The sequence below is a fragment of the Canis lupus genome, chromosome 18 (genome assembly GCF_011100685.1).
Source record: "Canis lupus familiaris isolate Mischka breed German Shepherd chromosome 18, alternate assembly UU_Cfam_GSD_1.0, whole genome shotgun sequence".
NCBI lineage: Eukaryota > Metazoa > Chordata > Mammalia > Carnivora > Canidae > Canis > Canis lupus.
The window spans coordinates 209541-226546 of NC_049239.1; the positions used below are offsets into that span (position 1 = coordinate 209541).

The 17006-nt window shown below is 50.8% G+C and overlaps 1 protein-coding gene across 6 annotated transcripts in view; it reads right to left on the minus strand.

Moving 5' to 3' along the window:
- Positions 1-9784, minus strand: part of SUN3 (Sad1 and UNC84 domain containing 3) — a 36347-nt gene extending 26563 nt beyond the window's left edge. For 4 of the 6 annotated variants that reach the window (XM_038562540.1, XM_038562543.1, XM_038562544.1 and 1 more), the window contains exons 1-3: positions 9506-9780; positions 6415-6476; positions 4415-4518 (exon numbers count right to left, since the gene is read on the minus strand). In XM_038562540.1, coding sequence (XP_038418468.1) covers positions 4415-4518; positions 6415-6476; positions 9506-9627 — 288 coding nt within the window. In that variant the 5' untranslated portion in view covers positions 9628-9780. Of the gene's footprint in view, positions 1-4414; positions 4519-6414; positions 6477-9505 lie in introns of all 6 variants that reach the window. The other 2 variants (XM_038562542.1, XM_038562539.1) reach the window with 2 other exon arrangements.
- Between the last annotated feature and the right edge of the window lie 7222 nt (positions 9785-17006).

Below are 17006 nucleotides of genomic sequence, written 5' to 3' on the forward strand. Positions count from 1 at the left end.
ATGACCTGAGCTGAGGTCAGGAGCTGGATGCCTAACCAACTGAGCCTCCCAGGAGCCCCATGTTTTATTTCGTTTGTTCGTTTTAAATCTGCCAAGCAATTTAACTCCGTATAGGCTCCCCTTAATGTGTTTCTTTTGCCAGGGTCGTGGATTTGGGAGCCTATTTTTAGGAGAGAAAGAGATACTTATTTCTAGTTTTCAGTCTCTCTTGGAGGAAGCTCCCTGTCGGGAAGGGCAGCGTTTTCAACTTCCATCTCTTGCTTTCCACTCTAGCCTTAAAACGGTGGGTAGAAAGTACTCCCTCATTAATTTGCTGATAAATGCATGTGGGTGTCCCTTGAAAATTAAAAAATCTCAGGGTTATTTTTTTAATTTCATTTTGGCTTCTCCTCCAAAAAGGGTTTCAAGTGGCTTCCACAGTAGGAACATATACAGTATGAAAACCCACAGGACAATAAACCAGTAAGGAAGTCAAAGGTATAAGGAGAAGGGGATGGAAGGCTGGAAGGTGCGGTCCCCATCCCCTTGTGACCACGTGTGCAGGGTGGTGGGCTGGCATGCAGGCGAGCCTTCCCTGCCTGGACGTTGTTAGCCTTGGGCCCCACGTCAGGTTCTAGAATCAGAGACCAAATTGGAGGCACAGGGAAGTCAGGATGACCAAAATTCTCACTAAGCATACTGCTAAAAAAACCCCAAAATCGAAGGTGTGGGAGAAGTTGCGTTGCACTGCGCCTGTGGATGGATGCCCGCAGCGCTGACTTCCCTGAGAACTCTGGGAGTCCCGCCCTGCAGCTGTGGCCTCCCCACAGAACTCTCTGGGGTCTGGGGTCAGCCGCATTTGCGATCAACTGAAGGATGAAGTGGTCAAGGAGGGACGGGAGAGCGAGCTGTGGCCAGAGCCACAGTGTCGTTTACTGCTATCATGTTTTTTAAAAATGCTTTTCCCCTTAAAAGTATGGAAATCTCAATTTCAGACACTTCACAAATCTGCACGGGGGCCATGCCAATCTTCTCTGTCTGGTCTTTTTTTTCTTTTTTAAGATTTTATTTATTCATGACAGAGATGCAGAGACACAGAGAGAGCCAGAGACACAGGCAGAGGGAGACACAGGCTCCATGCGGGGAGCCCGACGCGGGACTCGATCCCGGGACCCAGGGTCACAGTCAGGTCACCTGGGCTGAAGGCCGGTGCTCCACCGCTGAGCCCCCGGGCGGCCCCTGTGGTCTTACTCTTAGTGCAGGTGCTGCGTCCCAAGTGAGCACCGTCGTGGTTTGCCTTCCCGGGCGACGTGGAGGCACCGGGTGTCTGCCAGACCACGGCCCCCGAAGGCGGTTGGGGGAGCACCGACTCCACAGGAGGCTTCGGATCACCTCACCAGGCTGTTACCTCTCTCTCTCCTTAACACCTGCCGCAAGAGCCCCACACCTTGCAGGTGAGTCCTAGAGGCCTAATGGCTGCAGGCTGCGCCCTGTAGGGCGCTCGAGGCAAACCAGCTGCAGGTGGGAGCAGCTCAGTGTGGTCACCGACCCGAAGCTCTGATGGGTGACGGGACAGTGGCCGGGCCGGCACCCTGTGGCAGTATAACCAGCTCTCCTGCATGTGCGGCCCATGGTTCACGCTGGCAAGTCCTCTCTCGGCAGAACCCGGGTGTGAACTCGAGCCCCAGGCACACAACTAATTTCCTTAATTGTTCTAAGCCAGCTTCCTAATAAATGGATTTAGTGATACTCTTAAGAAAGGCTCATTTTGAGGAGAAAGTGAAATACGTATTTCGTGTCCCTATAATCATTTAAGATGCAGAGTTACTAACACCGGCTTCCTGCCCTGGAAGATGCAGGGGGCCCAGCTAGCTTCTCGGAGGGCAGTATTAAGTCTTTAAGATTCAGTATAAAAGGTCACCTAAAAACTGGGAATCGTTTATCCTTCTTGTAGGAGTTTATCCTAAATCAAAAAATTAAGTGTGGTTGAAAAGATTTGGCAACAGAGACATCTGTGTTGATGATATCGGAAAATTGCAAACAATCCAATGGTTTGGAAACAAGTATTATGAAATATGTTACTTATTCCTATCTATCCACTGGAATATTAGGCATAAAATGCCGTAGTTCTAAAATTATATCTAAAGAGAAGGGAACATTGTTTAAGATCTATTGTTAACTGAATAAAAACAGCTTCTATTGCCTGTAGCTTGGGATCTATAAAGAAATTACAAGAAAAGAAAAGAAAAGAAAAGAAAAGAAAAGGAAAGGAAAGGAAGGAATCACCTAGAAATAAGGCAGAGAAAAAAAAAAAAGAAATAAGGCAGAGTCAGCGAGGCACGGGTCCTGGCACAGCTTCCTTCCGCGTGGAAACCGGTAACACCTGTGGTGTCACAGAGGCGCTTCCCCTGAAGATCCGGCCAGAATATTGTAGGCAGAGGGGACGCCCAATGTCAAAGCCCTGACAAACCGCCAGGGAAGTTCTTGAGTGCATTCGTCAGGGTTCTCCAGAGAAACAGAACCAGTAGGATGTGTGGAGAGGAGGGAGGGAGGGAGGGAGACAGGGAGAGAGAGATTTATTTTAGGGAACTGGCTCCCATGATTGAGGAGGTGGGTGAGTCTGACATCTACAGGGAGGCTGGCATGCTGGGGGCCCGGGGAAGTGTTTGTGTTGCAGCCCAAGTCCGAAGGCTATTTGGGGGCAGAGTTTCCTCATTTTTGGGGGACCTCACTCTTTTTCTCTTAAGACCTTCAACTGATTGGGTGAGGCCCACCCACAGCACAGAGGATGATTTGTTTTACTCAAAGCCTATCGGTGTAATGCTAATCACATAAAAAAAACCTTCACAACAACATCTAGAACTAGTGTTTGGCCAAACATCTGGGCACATAGTCTAGTGAAGCTGACCCGTACAATCGTAATAGGCATTAATCCCAAATTGGCGGTTACAGGAGGCCTCTGTTGCCCATTGCCCATGAAATTCTCGTCTCTGTTTTCCTGGAGGTGATCGGACTCTCCGGCCCCAGCTCCTGTGGGCCTGGGTCCTGGTCTTTGATGTGAAGGCCACGTGTGCAGGGGCTCTCTCATGCTGACCCTCCTTGTGGGGTTTCCATGGGGCTCTCCTTTCACCCGGGATCTGACACTCATTATTCAGATTCCCAGGACATGCAGGACAGATGGCATCCCTGCAACTGGGATCCATTCCAGGTATCAGCCTACGAGCTTCCCAGGGGATGGTCCTCCCGACAGCACATCTCCCCCTGGAGGGACAAGACCAGACACAGGAGTTGCCGAGTGAGCTGAGCAGCAGGATCTGGAGGAAAGCAGCCGTGAGGTCAGGTGCAAAGTCACTGGCTGGCTGGGGTCCTTCCCACAGAGCAGTGGCTCATCTGGCCCCTGTCATTCCTCTCTTCTCTGGTCTTTGGAGGCAGACGCGGTCTGGAGAGCTGGGTGGGCCAGAGGGAGGACACGGCTGTCTGGCCCAGTGTAAGCCCATGTAGACAGAGCTGGCTGCCAGCTGAAGGGGAAGCTGTCCCGTCCAGAGCACCAGCCACTGCCTCACAACAAAGTGCTACTTGCGGGTTTCTGGGCCCTGAAGCCTTCCTTGGAGAGCTTTCTGCACCTGTTCAGTGGCTGTAACAGAACATCTAGGCTGGGGGGGCTCAGGAAGAACAGGATTCTATTCCTCAGTCCTGGAGGCTGGACCCGAGATCAAGGTGGGTGGATCCTTGTCTGGGGAGACCCGCTTCCTGGTTCACAGAGAGCGTCTTCGATCTGTGTCCTCACGTGGTGGAGAGGGCGTCGGGGAGCTCTCTGGAGCCTCCTCCTGCAGGGCGCTCACCCCAGGCACGAGGCTCCACCCCGTGACCCCCTCACTTCCCAAAGGCCCCTGGGGATTCTCTTTCAACTGGGACGACACCCAAATTCAGTCTGTGGCATTCTGACCTTGGCCTCCCAAATTAAAGTCCTTTGTGTTTCCAACATGCATCCATTCTATCCCAACAGGCTCCAGAGTCTTGGCTCATTCCAGCATGAACCAAAGAAAGTCTGAAGCCCAAAACCTCGTCTAGAGAGCACCTAAGTCAGATATGGGTGCAATCCCAGGTACAATTCTTCCTGAAGCTCCTGCAGCTGTGAAGCTGTGCACACACGGTGTGTGCTAGACACAAGGACGAGACAGCTGTAGGGTGGACGGCCTCAATGCAAAAGGGAGAAACAGGGAAGACCAGAGGTTCACAAACATTCAGTCTGTGGCAGGAGCCTGCTGGGATCAGAATGTGTAGGGTCTCTTAGCCATAGAACCACTGACTAGGACTCTGGCCCCTGCGTTGTCCCTATTAGATGTTTCCATGCAAGACGAAGGTCACATACTGCAAGTGGGAGCATATTAAATTCTAAGCAAGTGACGTACACAATGATTCAACAAAACCTCACCTGGTAGTTATAAAGCCTTGAACCATATTCTGCAACTAAAGCATAAAAGTGTCTGGATTTCTGAGGAAACTCTGCTTCTTTAAGCCACCTATGATTTCCAAGTCCTGTGAAAGAAAAGAGCGACTCTGATGAGAGGGTTTGTCTGCAAACATGTACAATGCTCTACATGTGTTCTTTCTAAAGACTTTTATGTTTCAGTCATCTCTACACCCGTGGGCTCGAACTCACAACGCCGAGATCCAGAGTCGCGAGCTCCGCTGACGGAGCCAGCCAGGCGGCCTGATGTTTCACGGGCATTAACAAGAATTTCTCCGAGCATGAACAGTACCTATACTCGTAAAAAGAATATCGGATCCTTGGCTGACAATATGGGAAAATAGCAACACTGGGGGCTGAACGAGTTCTCCGTTGAGATGTCCGTATGCTGCCAAAGACGAACAGGATCTACTTTTCGTGGACTCTGAAAACTAACCCCAAACTTACAGCAACCAGAGGGCAGAGAGAAGGGGTTCCTGCTCCCCCGCTGCCGTCCCCGTTTCCAGCGCCATGGCAGTGGCTGCCGGGATCAGAGCCTACGTGGCTCGTGCCAGGAGCTGATGGACACTGGTTCTCAAGCTACGGTGACGGGTAGGTTTGGCCTGCCTGGTGTTCCCACTCTCTGGGGCTAGAGGGCCTTCCTGGGAGGCTGTGGTGTCCGCTCAAAGATTAAGGACAGGGTGGCTGGCTCGGCCGGTGAAGTGCCTGCCTTCAGCCCAGGTCCTGGGATCGAGTCCCGCCACAGGCCGCCTGCGTGGAGTCCGCGTCTCCCTCTCCTTCCACCTGCTCCCACCCTCTGCTCGCTCTCTCTCTCTCTCTCTCAAATAAATAAACAAAATTTCTTTTAAAAAAATTTAAGGGCATAAATTGGTTTTGCCCACCTGGGCAAGGGACAGTGAGTGAGCAAGTGGCAGACAGACCACAAAGCACAGGAGGGAGAAGTCAGAGGGGGAGTCTCCGGTGAGAACAGAACTTGGAAGCAAAAGAGGACTGCAATGCGCGGGTCCAGACCGGATGCGTGTTCATTAGGGACGGTAGAGTGGATCCAGGCTCGCGTCTCAGGTGGCTCTGCAGGCTCCGTGTGAGCAAGACGTGGCAGTCCAGGCAGGGGCGTGGGAGGCCCGGCTCAGCCCTGAAGGAAGCCCCAGGGTCAAGACTTGGAGAGGACTCATTGTCTCTCTCTGCAGACTCTGGGACGTCTCTGCCAGGTCACTATTGACCTATGAGGTGGTAAACAGCGATGTGAACAAGTGACCAGAGCCCTCAACGAGGAATCACAGCAATCCCTGGGAAAGGCGGGGAACTTGAAGCCATCCCTGGGGATTGTCCAAACACCGAACATAATAGGCAAAAACCTTATTTTCTTTTAAAGATTTTATTTATTTATTCATGAGGGACCCAGAGAGAGGCAGAGACACAGGCAGAGGGAGAAGCAGGCTCCCTGCGGGGACCCCAACGTGGGACTCGATCCCGGGACCTCAGGGTCACGCCCTGGGCCGAGGCAGACATTCAACCACGGAGCCCCCAGGCACCCCAGGTTTTGTGTGTTAAAGAGAGCACGCTCCCGTGTGCATTCACACCGGGAAGGGGTGGAGGGACAGGGAGACGGGGAATCTGAAGCAGACTGCACGCTGAGTGCAGAGCCTGACGTGGGGCTCGATCCCACGACCCTGAGATCATGGCTCGACCAGAAGGCAGACACTCCGCCGACTGAGCCCCTGGCTCTCTGGTGTCCTATATTAAAGAGCGATTTCCCCGTGCGTCAGGGGTGGTGACGTGGGACCTCGGCCGTCTGACACCTGCGTGTGGCCTGCGTGGGGCCTGCACTTCAGACCCCGGGAGGAGTGAGTGTGACACGCGTTCACTTCCGCAGCCTTCCCTGGCATGTCCTCACAGCGGTGAGGGCCCCGTCCCCACTCAGAAACGTCCGGGGCCCGGCTTGAGCCTCACCTCGTGTGACTTACCTACGAGGAGGAGCGTCAGGATCCACAAGGTGCTTAGGACCATCTTCGTGGACCGGGTCAGCCTAGGAGAGGAGGAGCAGGACTTAGCGGGCCGCAGCCTCCCGTTCCCTGACCGCAGGCCTACGCTCCCGTCCGAGGCTGCGTGTGTGGTCCATTCATGGCCTCGCTGAGCTGCAGAATCCGGGTGAGCCTGCACCCAGACATCCTGGCCCCCGCTGCCACGCACCGTGCAGCTCCGGGGCCGTCTGCGTCGTGCGTGTGTGCTGGCTTTCTCGTGTGTGCATAGATGCCTACGGAGGGCGGAACACAGGGGTTATCCTTCCAGAAAGAGAAGAGGTGAGGGTCTGATTCTATGGAAATTGCGTATTAAGGTAGGTGTCTGGGCGGCTCAGTCGGTCGAGTGTCCAACTCTTGATCTCAGCTCAGGCCATGATCTCAGGGTCATGAGATCGAGTCCCGTGCTGGCTTCCACACTGGGTGTGGAGCTCGCTTATAAAATAAGGAAAAGAAAATACAAGAAAGGAAGAAATCAGGGACTCAGCGAAAGAACTGGGACAAGGAACAACTATCTGAGGAAGGTCTTTAAATAATTGTAACACTTCACCTCACTTTCTATTGGGGTTCCCATCCCTGCAGAAGAGGACACCAGCCCCAGCTGCCCGGCTAGGGGGCCTTTGCAGGACGAGCACAGCCGTGAGCACACCTCAGCGAGAACAAGCAGAAGCTCACCGCAGGCCTGCGCGTCCCCATCAGGCCCTGGGCTTTCCGCCCCACAGGTCACCTCTGTCCTGGTCTCTGTCTCCAGTGAACTGGGCTGCCTGGCCTTGAGCCGGCGGTAAGCAGAACCGTGTGTGGATGTCCTCCCTCTCATTATGGCTCGGTGCCCTGCTGAGTGAGCACTGCGCCCGCCCCAGTGTCGCGGGGCTTCCCGAGCTGTGACAGCGCTGCCGGGACCGGGCGTGCCGTGGGCACATTTGGTTCGGGTGCACTCCTGAGAGACGGGCCGCTCGGTCCCAGAGGCTGTGCATTGCCAGACATCTTTGCAAACAGAACCTCCACACACCCAACTCTCTAAAGGAAAAAAAGAAAAAGGCTCAGATATAGGCTGAGGAAGCTCAGGAAACTAGGAGCTTCTGGACAAAAGCCCTCTGGTTTGGCAAACTTTGTTTTTCTCACTCAAAACATATTTTTTAAAAAACCAGATCAAGGGCCCCTGGGGGGCTCGGTGGTTGAGCATCTGCCTTTGGCTCAGGGTGTGACCCCAGGGTCCTGAGATCGAGTCCTGCGTCGGGCTCCCTGCATGGAGCCTGCATCTCCCTCTGCCTGTGTCTCTGCCTCTCTCTGTCTCTCATGAATAAATAAATAAAATCTTAAAAAAAAAAAAAAAAAAAAACAGATCCAAATGGATCACAAGGCAGGGGAGAGGCAGAGCTTTGTCAAGTCACCTCAGCAATTTGGGCTTTGTTTCTGACCTGTTAAACTGACCCATTAACCAAAAGGTACGATTCCCTGCTCCAGGTCCAGGAAGACGTGCTAAGGAAGTCTGAGAGTGACTTCACTGAGTTCTTGATACGTTCATTTCTTTAAATTTTGCTCTTTCTTTAGCTTTAGGCTCAAATGACAGTAAACAGATTACCCTGTGTTGAATTTTTGGAGTCATCTGACCACTTAGGCGATGCACCAAGCTACTCTGCGCCCCTGTGGCCCTGAGCTTCGTAGTCAGGAGCAGCTCAGATCCGCACCAAACCACAGAAGAGCCTCGGACCAGTCAGCCAGTCCCAGCCCAGGGCAGGGGATGGAGGAGCTGCTACCCTGCCCACTGGTGCCCAGAGTGGGTGGGCTGTGCTAACAACCCAGCAGGTTCTCTCCACTCTTTGCCCTCAGCTGGGGTGGAAGGGGGTGTATATCTTGAAAACACATCCTCTATAAATATTATTTATTGGTCACTGGGCGGAGGGGGTGGGGGGAGGGGTCGTCCCCTGCCTAAAGAGAGTCATTCAAAGGTGGATTGCCAGCCCCGGAGCCTTCCTGCTGCTGGAGGAGAGGAGGATGGCCACATTCCCATATTCGGGACAGGTTACTTCTGTGTTTTGATAAAACCCTGGCTGTCAGGCAGTGCTTTCCAGAGCCCCCCAGCTGCTTTGCCACCTGGATTATGACTGCCTGGAGCTGTCTTCCCGCCTCACCACGATGACAGGAGACTTGAGGAGACTCTGTGGCCCTCCCTCATTGGTTGGGAGCAAGGGCTTTGCTGTTACCCCTCCCATGACGTCCGGTCACTTCTCCTCTTTGTTCTCCCAAGCAGGTGGCTGAGGGGGCAGGTGCAGGGGGGTGGGGGGTGGGGGGCTGGCACCTTTGGCTCCCCTGCTGCCTCCTGGTGGCCAGTGCACACCTGCTCTGACGACAGGACACAGTTATTGGCTCCAAATGTCTGCCCACTAACCGTGCAATCCCTTCCCACCCAGGAGGCACTAAACGCACTCCGTGTCCGGAGTCCCAAACTGTGTGTTGCGCTAAATGCCGCAAATCACAGAGAACAGGCAAGCTAGGTAAAAACAGGAACAATCTGTAAATTCATGAAGTGAAATAGTAATCTTGTGGCTGCTGCTGTAGCTCATTCATTTTAAAAGGTAGCTTCCAGGGCACCTGAGGACTCTGATGGTTAAGCATCTGCCTTCGGGCCAGGTCATGATCTTGGGGTCCTGGGATCGAGCCCCGGGTCGGGCTCCCTGCTCAGTGGGGAGTCTGCGGCTCCTTCTCCCTCTGCAGCTTCCCCTGCTTGTGCACTTCCTCTCAATTAAATGAATAAAATCTTTAAAAATAAATAGTAAAGCATAAAAAGTGGCTTCTGGTCCACAACCCTTGGCCCCCATGGGCTGTGATGAGTGAAAGCATCCCTGGCTGGAAGGAGGACAGTGTGCCGCAGGAAGGCCCGCGATCAAGAGAACCCTGCCAGGAAACTGTTTGGAGATGACTTTCTCTCAAAGGGAGAAGGGCCTGCATTGGGTTGTTTTCCAAGGAAGCAGAGCCCGTGCGGCATCCGGCCGGACAACCTAAGATCCCACGGAAGAGACTGCAGCTTACTACGTACCCGTTGGGGTCGGGGCTTCCGCACTCCAGGAGCGCGACATGCAGACTGGCGCTGCTGCCGGCTTCTTCCGATTGAGCCCGAAAAAGCCTGGCGCCCCTTCTTGGCTTTGGCCTCCCACTCATTTCCCCCCACGAGGCAGCAGAGCTCTGGAAGAGGGGAGAGCAGCCCCTGGCTGGCAGCTACGGTGTGGACAGCATGACCCCACCAGGGTCCAGGGCTGCTCTCTTGGCTCCCCTCCCCGGGGTTCTCCTTCCAGGGAGAAAGCTGCCCCCCGCCCTTCTGTTGCATCACCTCCTGTGACACATCACAATGGCCCAGGCCTTGTCAGGCACCTCTCCACCCACACAGCACTGTCCGCGCTCCCTGGTGACACCCGCTGACTGGCCTGCGTCCTGCCGAGGTCCCCCGGTACCCCTCTCTGCTGCCACAAACCAGCGGTCGGCTGTGTTCCCTGCACAAGGGAATGCCATGGATACAACGGAGACCCCAAACTATCGCTCCCCATCTCTCTCCTGTCCTTTCCTTCCCGTGGGGGCTGCGATCTGGAAATTGATACCCGAAATTCCCGCGTGTTTTTAAATAATTCATCACATAACAGATGTCCATAAATAACACAATATTGGCTACATGCCTTCCACTTAAATGACCTTCCTCAGTTTTCTTTTCTTTTCTTTTCTTTTCTTTTCTTTTCTTTTCTTTTCTTTTCTTTTCTTTTCTTTTCTTTTCTTTTCTTTTCTTTTCTTTTTAAAGATTTTATTTATTTATTCCTGAGAGACTCAGAGAGAGAGGCAGAGACCCAGGCAGGGGAAGAAGCATGCTCCCTGTGGGGAGCCCGACGCAGGACTCGATCCCGGGACCCCGGGGTCACACCCTGAGCTGAAGGCGGTGCTAAACCTCTGAGCCCCCCCACCCCCACCCCCGGGCTGCCCAACCTGTTTTCTTCCACTGTCCCGGGACGAGTTAACGCCACCGCACTCACTTTCACTGCTGTGCCCTATTTGATGATATTTTATCATAGACACGTCATGGTCATTTACCAGCTCTTGGATGGACGCACACGGAGGCGGCCTTTAGTGTTTCAGCAACGCAAATAATGGCCAGTGCCCGTTCTGTGCATGTCTCGTGCACACTGTTCACCAGGCCTACACCTAGGAGCGAGTTGATCGGGTGTACAGTCCCCGATGGCAGCTTTGGAGCGTGACCCACGGGGGCGTGGAGCAGGTGGCTGCCTCGCTCTTCCTCTCCATTCCTCTGTGTGTGTGTGCCCAGGTGTGCGGGTGTAAGTCTGTGTGCATGGGTGTGTGCACACTTTCTGTGTGCATGTCTCTATGCATGCATGTCTTTTTTAAAAGATGTTATTTATTTATTTATTTATTTATTTATTTATTTATTTATTTATTATTTATGAGAGACACAGAGAAAGAGGCAGAGACACAGGCAGAGGGAGAAGCAGGCTCCCTGCGGGGAGCCCGGGATCACGACCCGAGCCACCCAGGGATCCCCTGTGTGTGCATGTCTGTGTGCACTGTGTGCGTGTACGGGCTCGTGTCTGTGTGTCTGTGTATGCAAACACACGTATGTGATGTGCGTGAGTGTGTGTGTGTGTGTGTGTGTGTGTGTGAGAATGAGAGAGAGAGTTTGGTCTTTTTCCTCTTACAGTTTTTTAACATTTTCTCTCTTTCTTTGGTGTTCTTTGGTTTCACTTCAGTACACCACGTGTGATATCAGTTCTCGTTGTTTCTTCTGTTAGAATCGGCTACTGTATCCCTTGCTCTTTGGGCGCTCATGCATCTCTTTATTTCTGGAATATTTTCCCCCCATCAGTTCTTCAAATGCTGCTTCATTGCCACGGCCTTTGGGTTCTTGTGATGCCCACCTATGGACGTTGTGAGTTCTTCGGGATTTACTCTCCCTGTAGGTCCACTGCCCCATTCTAGTTGGTGTTTTTGTGAGTATTTTTCCTTCTTTATCTGTGCTCGTTTCAGGGTGAACTCATAAGTGCTACTTTATAATTCACTGATTTACTCTTTGACCCCATGAAGTCCAGATCTATCCCAAGAAATCCCAATGTGTCTCCTATTCTACATCATTGTCCCAAACTCAAGGAGGACAGAATGAAGCACAGGGAAGCGCTGCCGCCGTGCCACACTCTGATCCCAGCTCAGGCTGTCCTCCCTCCCAGCATTGGCACCACTTACTTGTTTTCTCTCTGGGATGCCGTATGCACAGATAGTGACATAGTTATGTAAAATGTGGTTATGAGCAAATATTTATCTGTGTATGTATCTATAAATACACTCATCTCTTCACATTGTGGGATTGGTACCTGACTGTAAACTGTATTTTGCATCTTGCTTTTTTTTCTCTTAAAATATCTATCTTGGAAGTCCTCCCAACTCACCTGGAGGTGACCTTCCCCAGGCTTTCATGGCTGCATGCTATTTTCCATGTGACATTATCTGTTCAACCTGCCTCATACTGATGAGCATTTTTAAAAGATTCTATCTATCATCTATCATCTATCTATCTAGAGCGATAGTGGGGAGGGGCAGGGGCACAGGGAGAGAGAATCCCAAGTGGACTCCACACTGAGCACGGAGCCCAACGCAGGGCTCCATCCCACAACCCTGAGACCATGACCTGAGCTGAAATCAAGAGTTGGAGGCTCCCCCGACTGAGCCCCCCGGGTGCCCCTGTTGAGGGTTTTGATACTGATGACAGCATGCAATAAACACCTGTGAGCTTAGGTTATTCTGCAGCTGCCAATCAAATAGATATTGTATTAGGATTGTATCTCAGGATTCTTTGCTTTTGCCTTCTGGTAGGTGAGTTTGAGCCTTTTCACAACTAACATCCTTGTTCTCCTGGGATCTGCTTTTTTGGTCTACCTGTTTTTGTTTCATTTCTTTCTTCTTTTGCTTGAAAATTTATTTTTTTAAGTCAATATCATTTCTTTATTTCTTTAAGGGTTGTGCACTTATTTTTTAAATAGTTTTTTAAAATATTTATTTATTTATTTATTTATTTATTTATTTATTTATTTATGTGACAGAGAGAGAGACAGAAAGGGGGGTAGGAGGAGAGGGACAAACAGACCCCCACTGAGCATAGAGCCTGACGCAGGCTCGATACCAGGACCCTGAGATTGCAACCTGAACAGAAATCAAGAGTCAGACACTCACCCTACTGAGCCACCCAGGTACCCCTGGTGTGTACTTATTTTTAAAACCCTTTCAAACTACAGGACTAATGATAAAATCCAATAATTCATTTCCTGGTACATCACCATCTTGTCCAGGCCTGTTTCCTCGGTGTCCCAGGTTTGGATGGCAGGAGTATCTTGGGCAGGAAAGTCCCTCTTTTTACTCCATTTCCTGTATCTTTATCATTATTGGTGTGCCATGGCTCCCAGGTTGTAAATTTTTTCTATTAGTGTTTTATCTCTTGTTGTTAGAAGTTTGGAATCAAGAGGTACTGAAGAGCACAACCCTAAATGCCATCTTTTTTTTTTTTTTTAAGATTTTATTTATTCATTTGAGAGGGAGGGAGAGAGAGAATGAGCATGAGAAAGGGAGCAGCAGAACAAGAGGGAGAAGCAGATTCCCCTCTGAGCAGGGAGACCGACATGGGGCTCGATCCCAGGATCCTGAGATATAACCTGAGTCGAAGGCAGACCCTTCACCCACTGAGCCACCCAAGCACCCCCGAAATGCCATCTTTATGAGAACATATTTTAAATAGCAATATTGTGACAAGGACCTACCCGCAATTGGGTTTCCTTTCTAATTGGCACAGTTAGAAATTGCGGCTGATGCCATCTATACTCGCGATTCCCCTTCCCTGCCTTGCTCTGCTGCGCCCCAAGACACTTCCCCCCGCCGTGGACCCTGCCTGGAGGGTCCCCATTACCAGCTGTCCCTAACTGAGCCAGGAGGGAGAGATGGGTCATCTGTACCAAACGCTGGGGAGCAGGGCAGCCCTAGGTGAAACCGTGGGGGTCCGTGCCTGGGACACGGCTGGAAGGGATCCCAGGGAGGAACGTGGACCGTCCACGGGGGCAGGTGCCCACCCGCGGGGCCCACGGCATTCAGGCAGAGACACCGGGAAGAGAAGGGCGCCCTGGGAAGAGGACCGCAGGACTAGCCTGTGGGCTACAGGAAAGTAGGCGCGTGCGAGGCCTTGGGGGTTGGGGAGGCAGGACGCATGGGCCGGTACTGCAGGTGCCAGGTGCAGCCTGAGTCCATCCTGCCTCTGCCCGCCAGCAGTCCGGGGAGCCAAGCTGCAGGGCATGCCCTGTGCACCACCCTGTGCTCGAGCCCTCTGGCCTCGCCCAAGCAGGACAGCAGGACAGGCTCACCCTGGAGCCCTCTCCGCTCTCAGCTGTCCCGGGCCAGCCTGGGTTGCTGTGCGGGGCAATGCAGGCTTGCCTAGGCCTTCCTCAGAGCCGTCCCGGCCTCTCCGTGGCACCCCCGCCCAACACCGCGGCCACATTTTGGTGGATTTGTTACAGCAGCGCCCCACTTCTGGTACCAGGTTCCGCTATAATGAGGGTGCAGATGACCTGGGCTTCTGGGCAATAGAAACTCATCGAAGATCTGGGCGTTGGAAGTCTGAGATCCCGGTGCGGGCAGATTCGGGGTCTGGTGAGGGGCGCTCCTGCTTCACGGAGAGCCTTCTTGCTGTGTCCTCACGTGGGGTAAGGGGCGAGGACCTCCGTGGGGCCTCTTCTATGAGGGCATGAATCCCATTCATGACCTGATCACCTCCCACAGGCCCCACCTCCAAATACCATCACATTGGGGACTGGATTTCAACCTTATGGATTGGGGTGGGGGTTGGGGGGGACACACACGTTCTGTCTACAGCTGTCTTCATTGTCACCCTCATGGATGACGTTACCCTCATCATCCTCAGTTATGACCCTTCCCAACTGGAAACTACTTAGCAGGCAGATCCCGTGAAATGCTTGCATGCAAAGCAGGCAAACTGATGTGTTTCCCAAAATGAACGGGGCCCATTCTACCCCCCGGAATGAGGAAAGGCGGTAGAATACTGCATTAATATTTAAAAAAAAAATTCATCTTGGGACACCTGGGTGACCCTCAGTTAGGCGTCTGCCTTCAGGGCTCAGGTCATGATCCCAGGGTCCTGGGACTGAGCCCCATGTCAGCCTCCCTGCTCAGCTGGGGAGTCTGCTTCTCCCTCGCCCTTTGGCCCTGCTTATACGCTCTCTCAAATAAATACATAAAATCTTTTAAAAAATCCTCTCATTTTGGGATATCAAACAAAAATCTTACAACTCTGCTCTAAATACTGGTTTCTGATAGAGTATATAATGATAAAATAATAAATCATATATTTTATTTCTCAAATACAAGTTATTGACTTTGTATTCCTTCCAAACAATACAATGACTTTGGCCTTGTATATAAATTGTTGTATCGCAGGGATTTAATTTAAACCTATCTTTTTTTTTAAGTTTTTTTTTTTTTTTTTTTTTAATTCATGAGAGACACACACACAGAGAGAGAGGCAGAGACACAGGCAGAGGGAGAAGCAGGATCCCTGCAGGGAGCCCGACGTGGGTACTCGATCCCAGGACTCCAGGATCACAGCCTGGGCCAAAGGCAGAAGCGCAACTGCTGAGCCACCCAGGGATCCCCAATTTAAACCAATCTAAACTCTTCTGTCACTTAAGTATATTTTGTGTTCACTCTGTTAATTTTTCCAAAATTTTTCCTGTTACATCTCAAGCAAGGTAGCTTGCTTAAATCCATTTTAAAATGTGAAAATTTTCTACCAAAGAAAAAAGAAAAGACTATTATCACTTCAACACCCAATACAGGGTGTGGTAGAAGGTGATGATAGGGACACAAAAAAATCCTGCCTCCCTCTGTGCCCACAGAAGAGGATGGTCTTGTTTTCCCAACTAGGCTAAAAACCCAAACCGTGATGTAATACTGAGATGCTGAAATCTGCATCACAAAGGAAGAGTTTGTCTTTAAATTATTTTTGATTAACATTTTTTAAATATTTATTTATTTATCTTAGGCTGGGAGAGGCAAAGGGAGAAGAGAGAGAGAATCCCAAGCAGATTCCAAGCTGGGCGCAGAGCCTGACGTGCAACTCAATCTCAGGACCCTAAGATCGTGCCCTGAGCCAAAACTAAGAGTTGGACACTTAACCAACTACAGTACTCACCCCTCATTTTAAATTATTATTACTTTTTTAAAAAACCACTCAGTTTAGAAATGTCTCCTGTTGGTGAAGGCCCAGTGTAAAGAGTAAGCCACCTGACAGAGAGGGGGCGGATGGAGTCCTGGGGAGGATGTCTAGGGAAGGGAATCGTACCAGCCCTTTTAGCTGCTCGGGGCTGGATACATAACAAGGATAGACAAAAGCAGAGATGAACATGTGTCCTGGGAGTTGAACTAGATCAGCTTCAGCCAACAACAGGAGTAAACCCAGAGAGACTAGGCAGGCAGGACAAGTTCAAGGGCTTTGAGAAAGCAGAATTTGTACCTAAATGCATTTTTTTTTTCCTTTTCTCAAAATACGCCAGAGCAGGAGCTACCTATTAAGATATAATATATCTAGAATAAGAGGTCTATACGCATGATTTATAATATATAAAACCTTACATATGATATAATAAGATACATGTGATAAATATAGATATGCACATAGAGATGGGCATATGAGATATACGTAGGAGGAGCACCTGGGTGGCTCAGCTGGTCAAGCGCCTGCCTTCGGGTCAAGTCATGATCCTGAGCTCCCTGCTCAGCCAGGACTCTGCTCCTTCCTCTCCGTCTGCCCCTCCCCCTGCTCACACACCTGCTCCCTCTCTGTCTCTCTCAAATGAATAAATAAAAAGTCTTAAAAAATGATATATGTATGATAGACATTTTATGTAAACATCTACAAATAAAATCACATAAAATGTGCATAAGTGGGCTTATATGTGAGGACATCTGAATCCTTCTAAACCCTCAGAGCTGTTATGGCACAGAAAGCCCACCTGTGATGAAGCAGAGGAAATGAGATATGCTCATTCTAAGCAGATTATCCTGTGTCGTGTTTTCACCTGTCCTGTGCCCTACCTAAACTCTCATTTGATCTGATGTCTGCAAACACTGTGCTTTCAAGCGCTCTTCGGAAGTGGAAACTTTCTCCTAAGGGAATGATGAGCAAGAGAAATTCAGTTTTTGAATTATGATATCCATTCCTAGGGAACACTGTCAACTTCTGTGAATTCTTCTCTCTTCTATTAACCCACTTCTGAAACAGAGAAAGATAGTTGCTAGGCCCACTGCAGTTTAGTAGGATCAACTATTCTATTTGTTATTTTAAATGTTTTTAAAAGAATTTGTGTATGTATGTACTTATTAATTTATTTCACAGAAAGACGCAGAGACATAAACAGAGGGAGAAGCAGGCTCCCTGCGGGGAGCACGACCCCTAGATTAGGCCTGGAGTGGAAGGCGACGCTCCATCACAC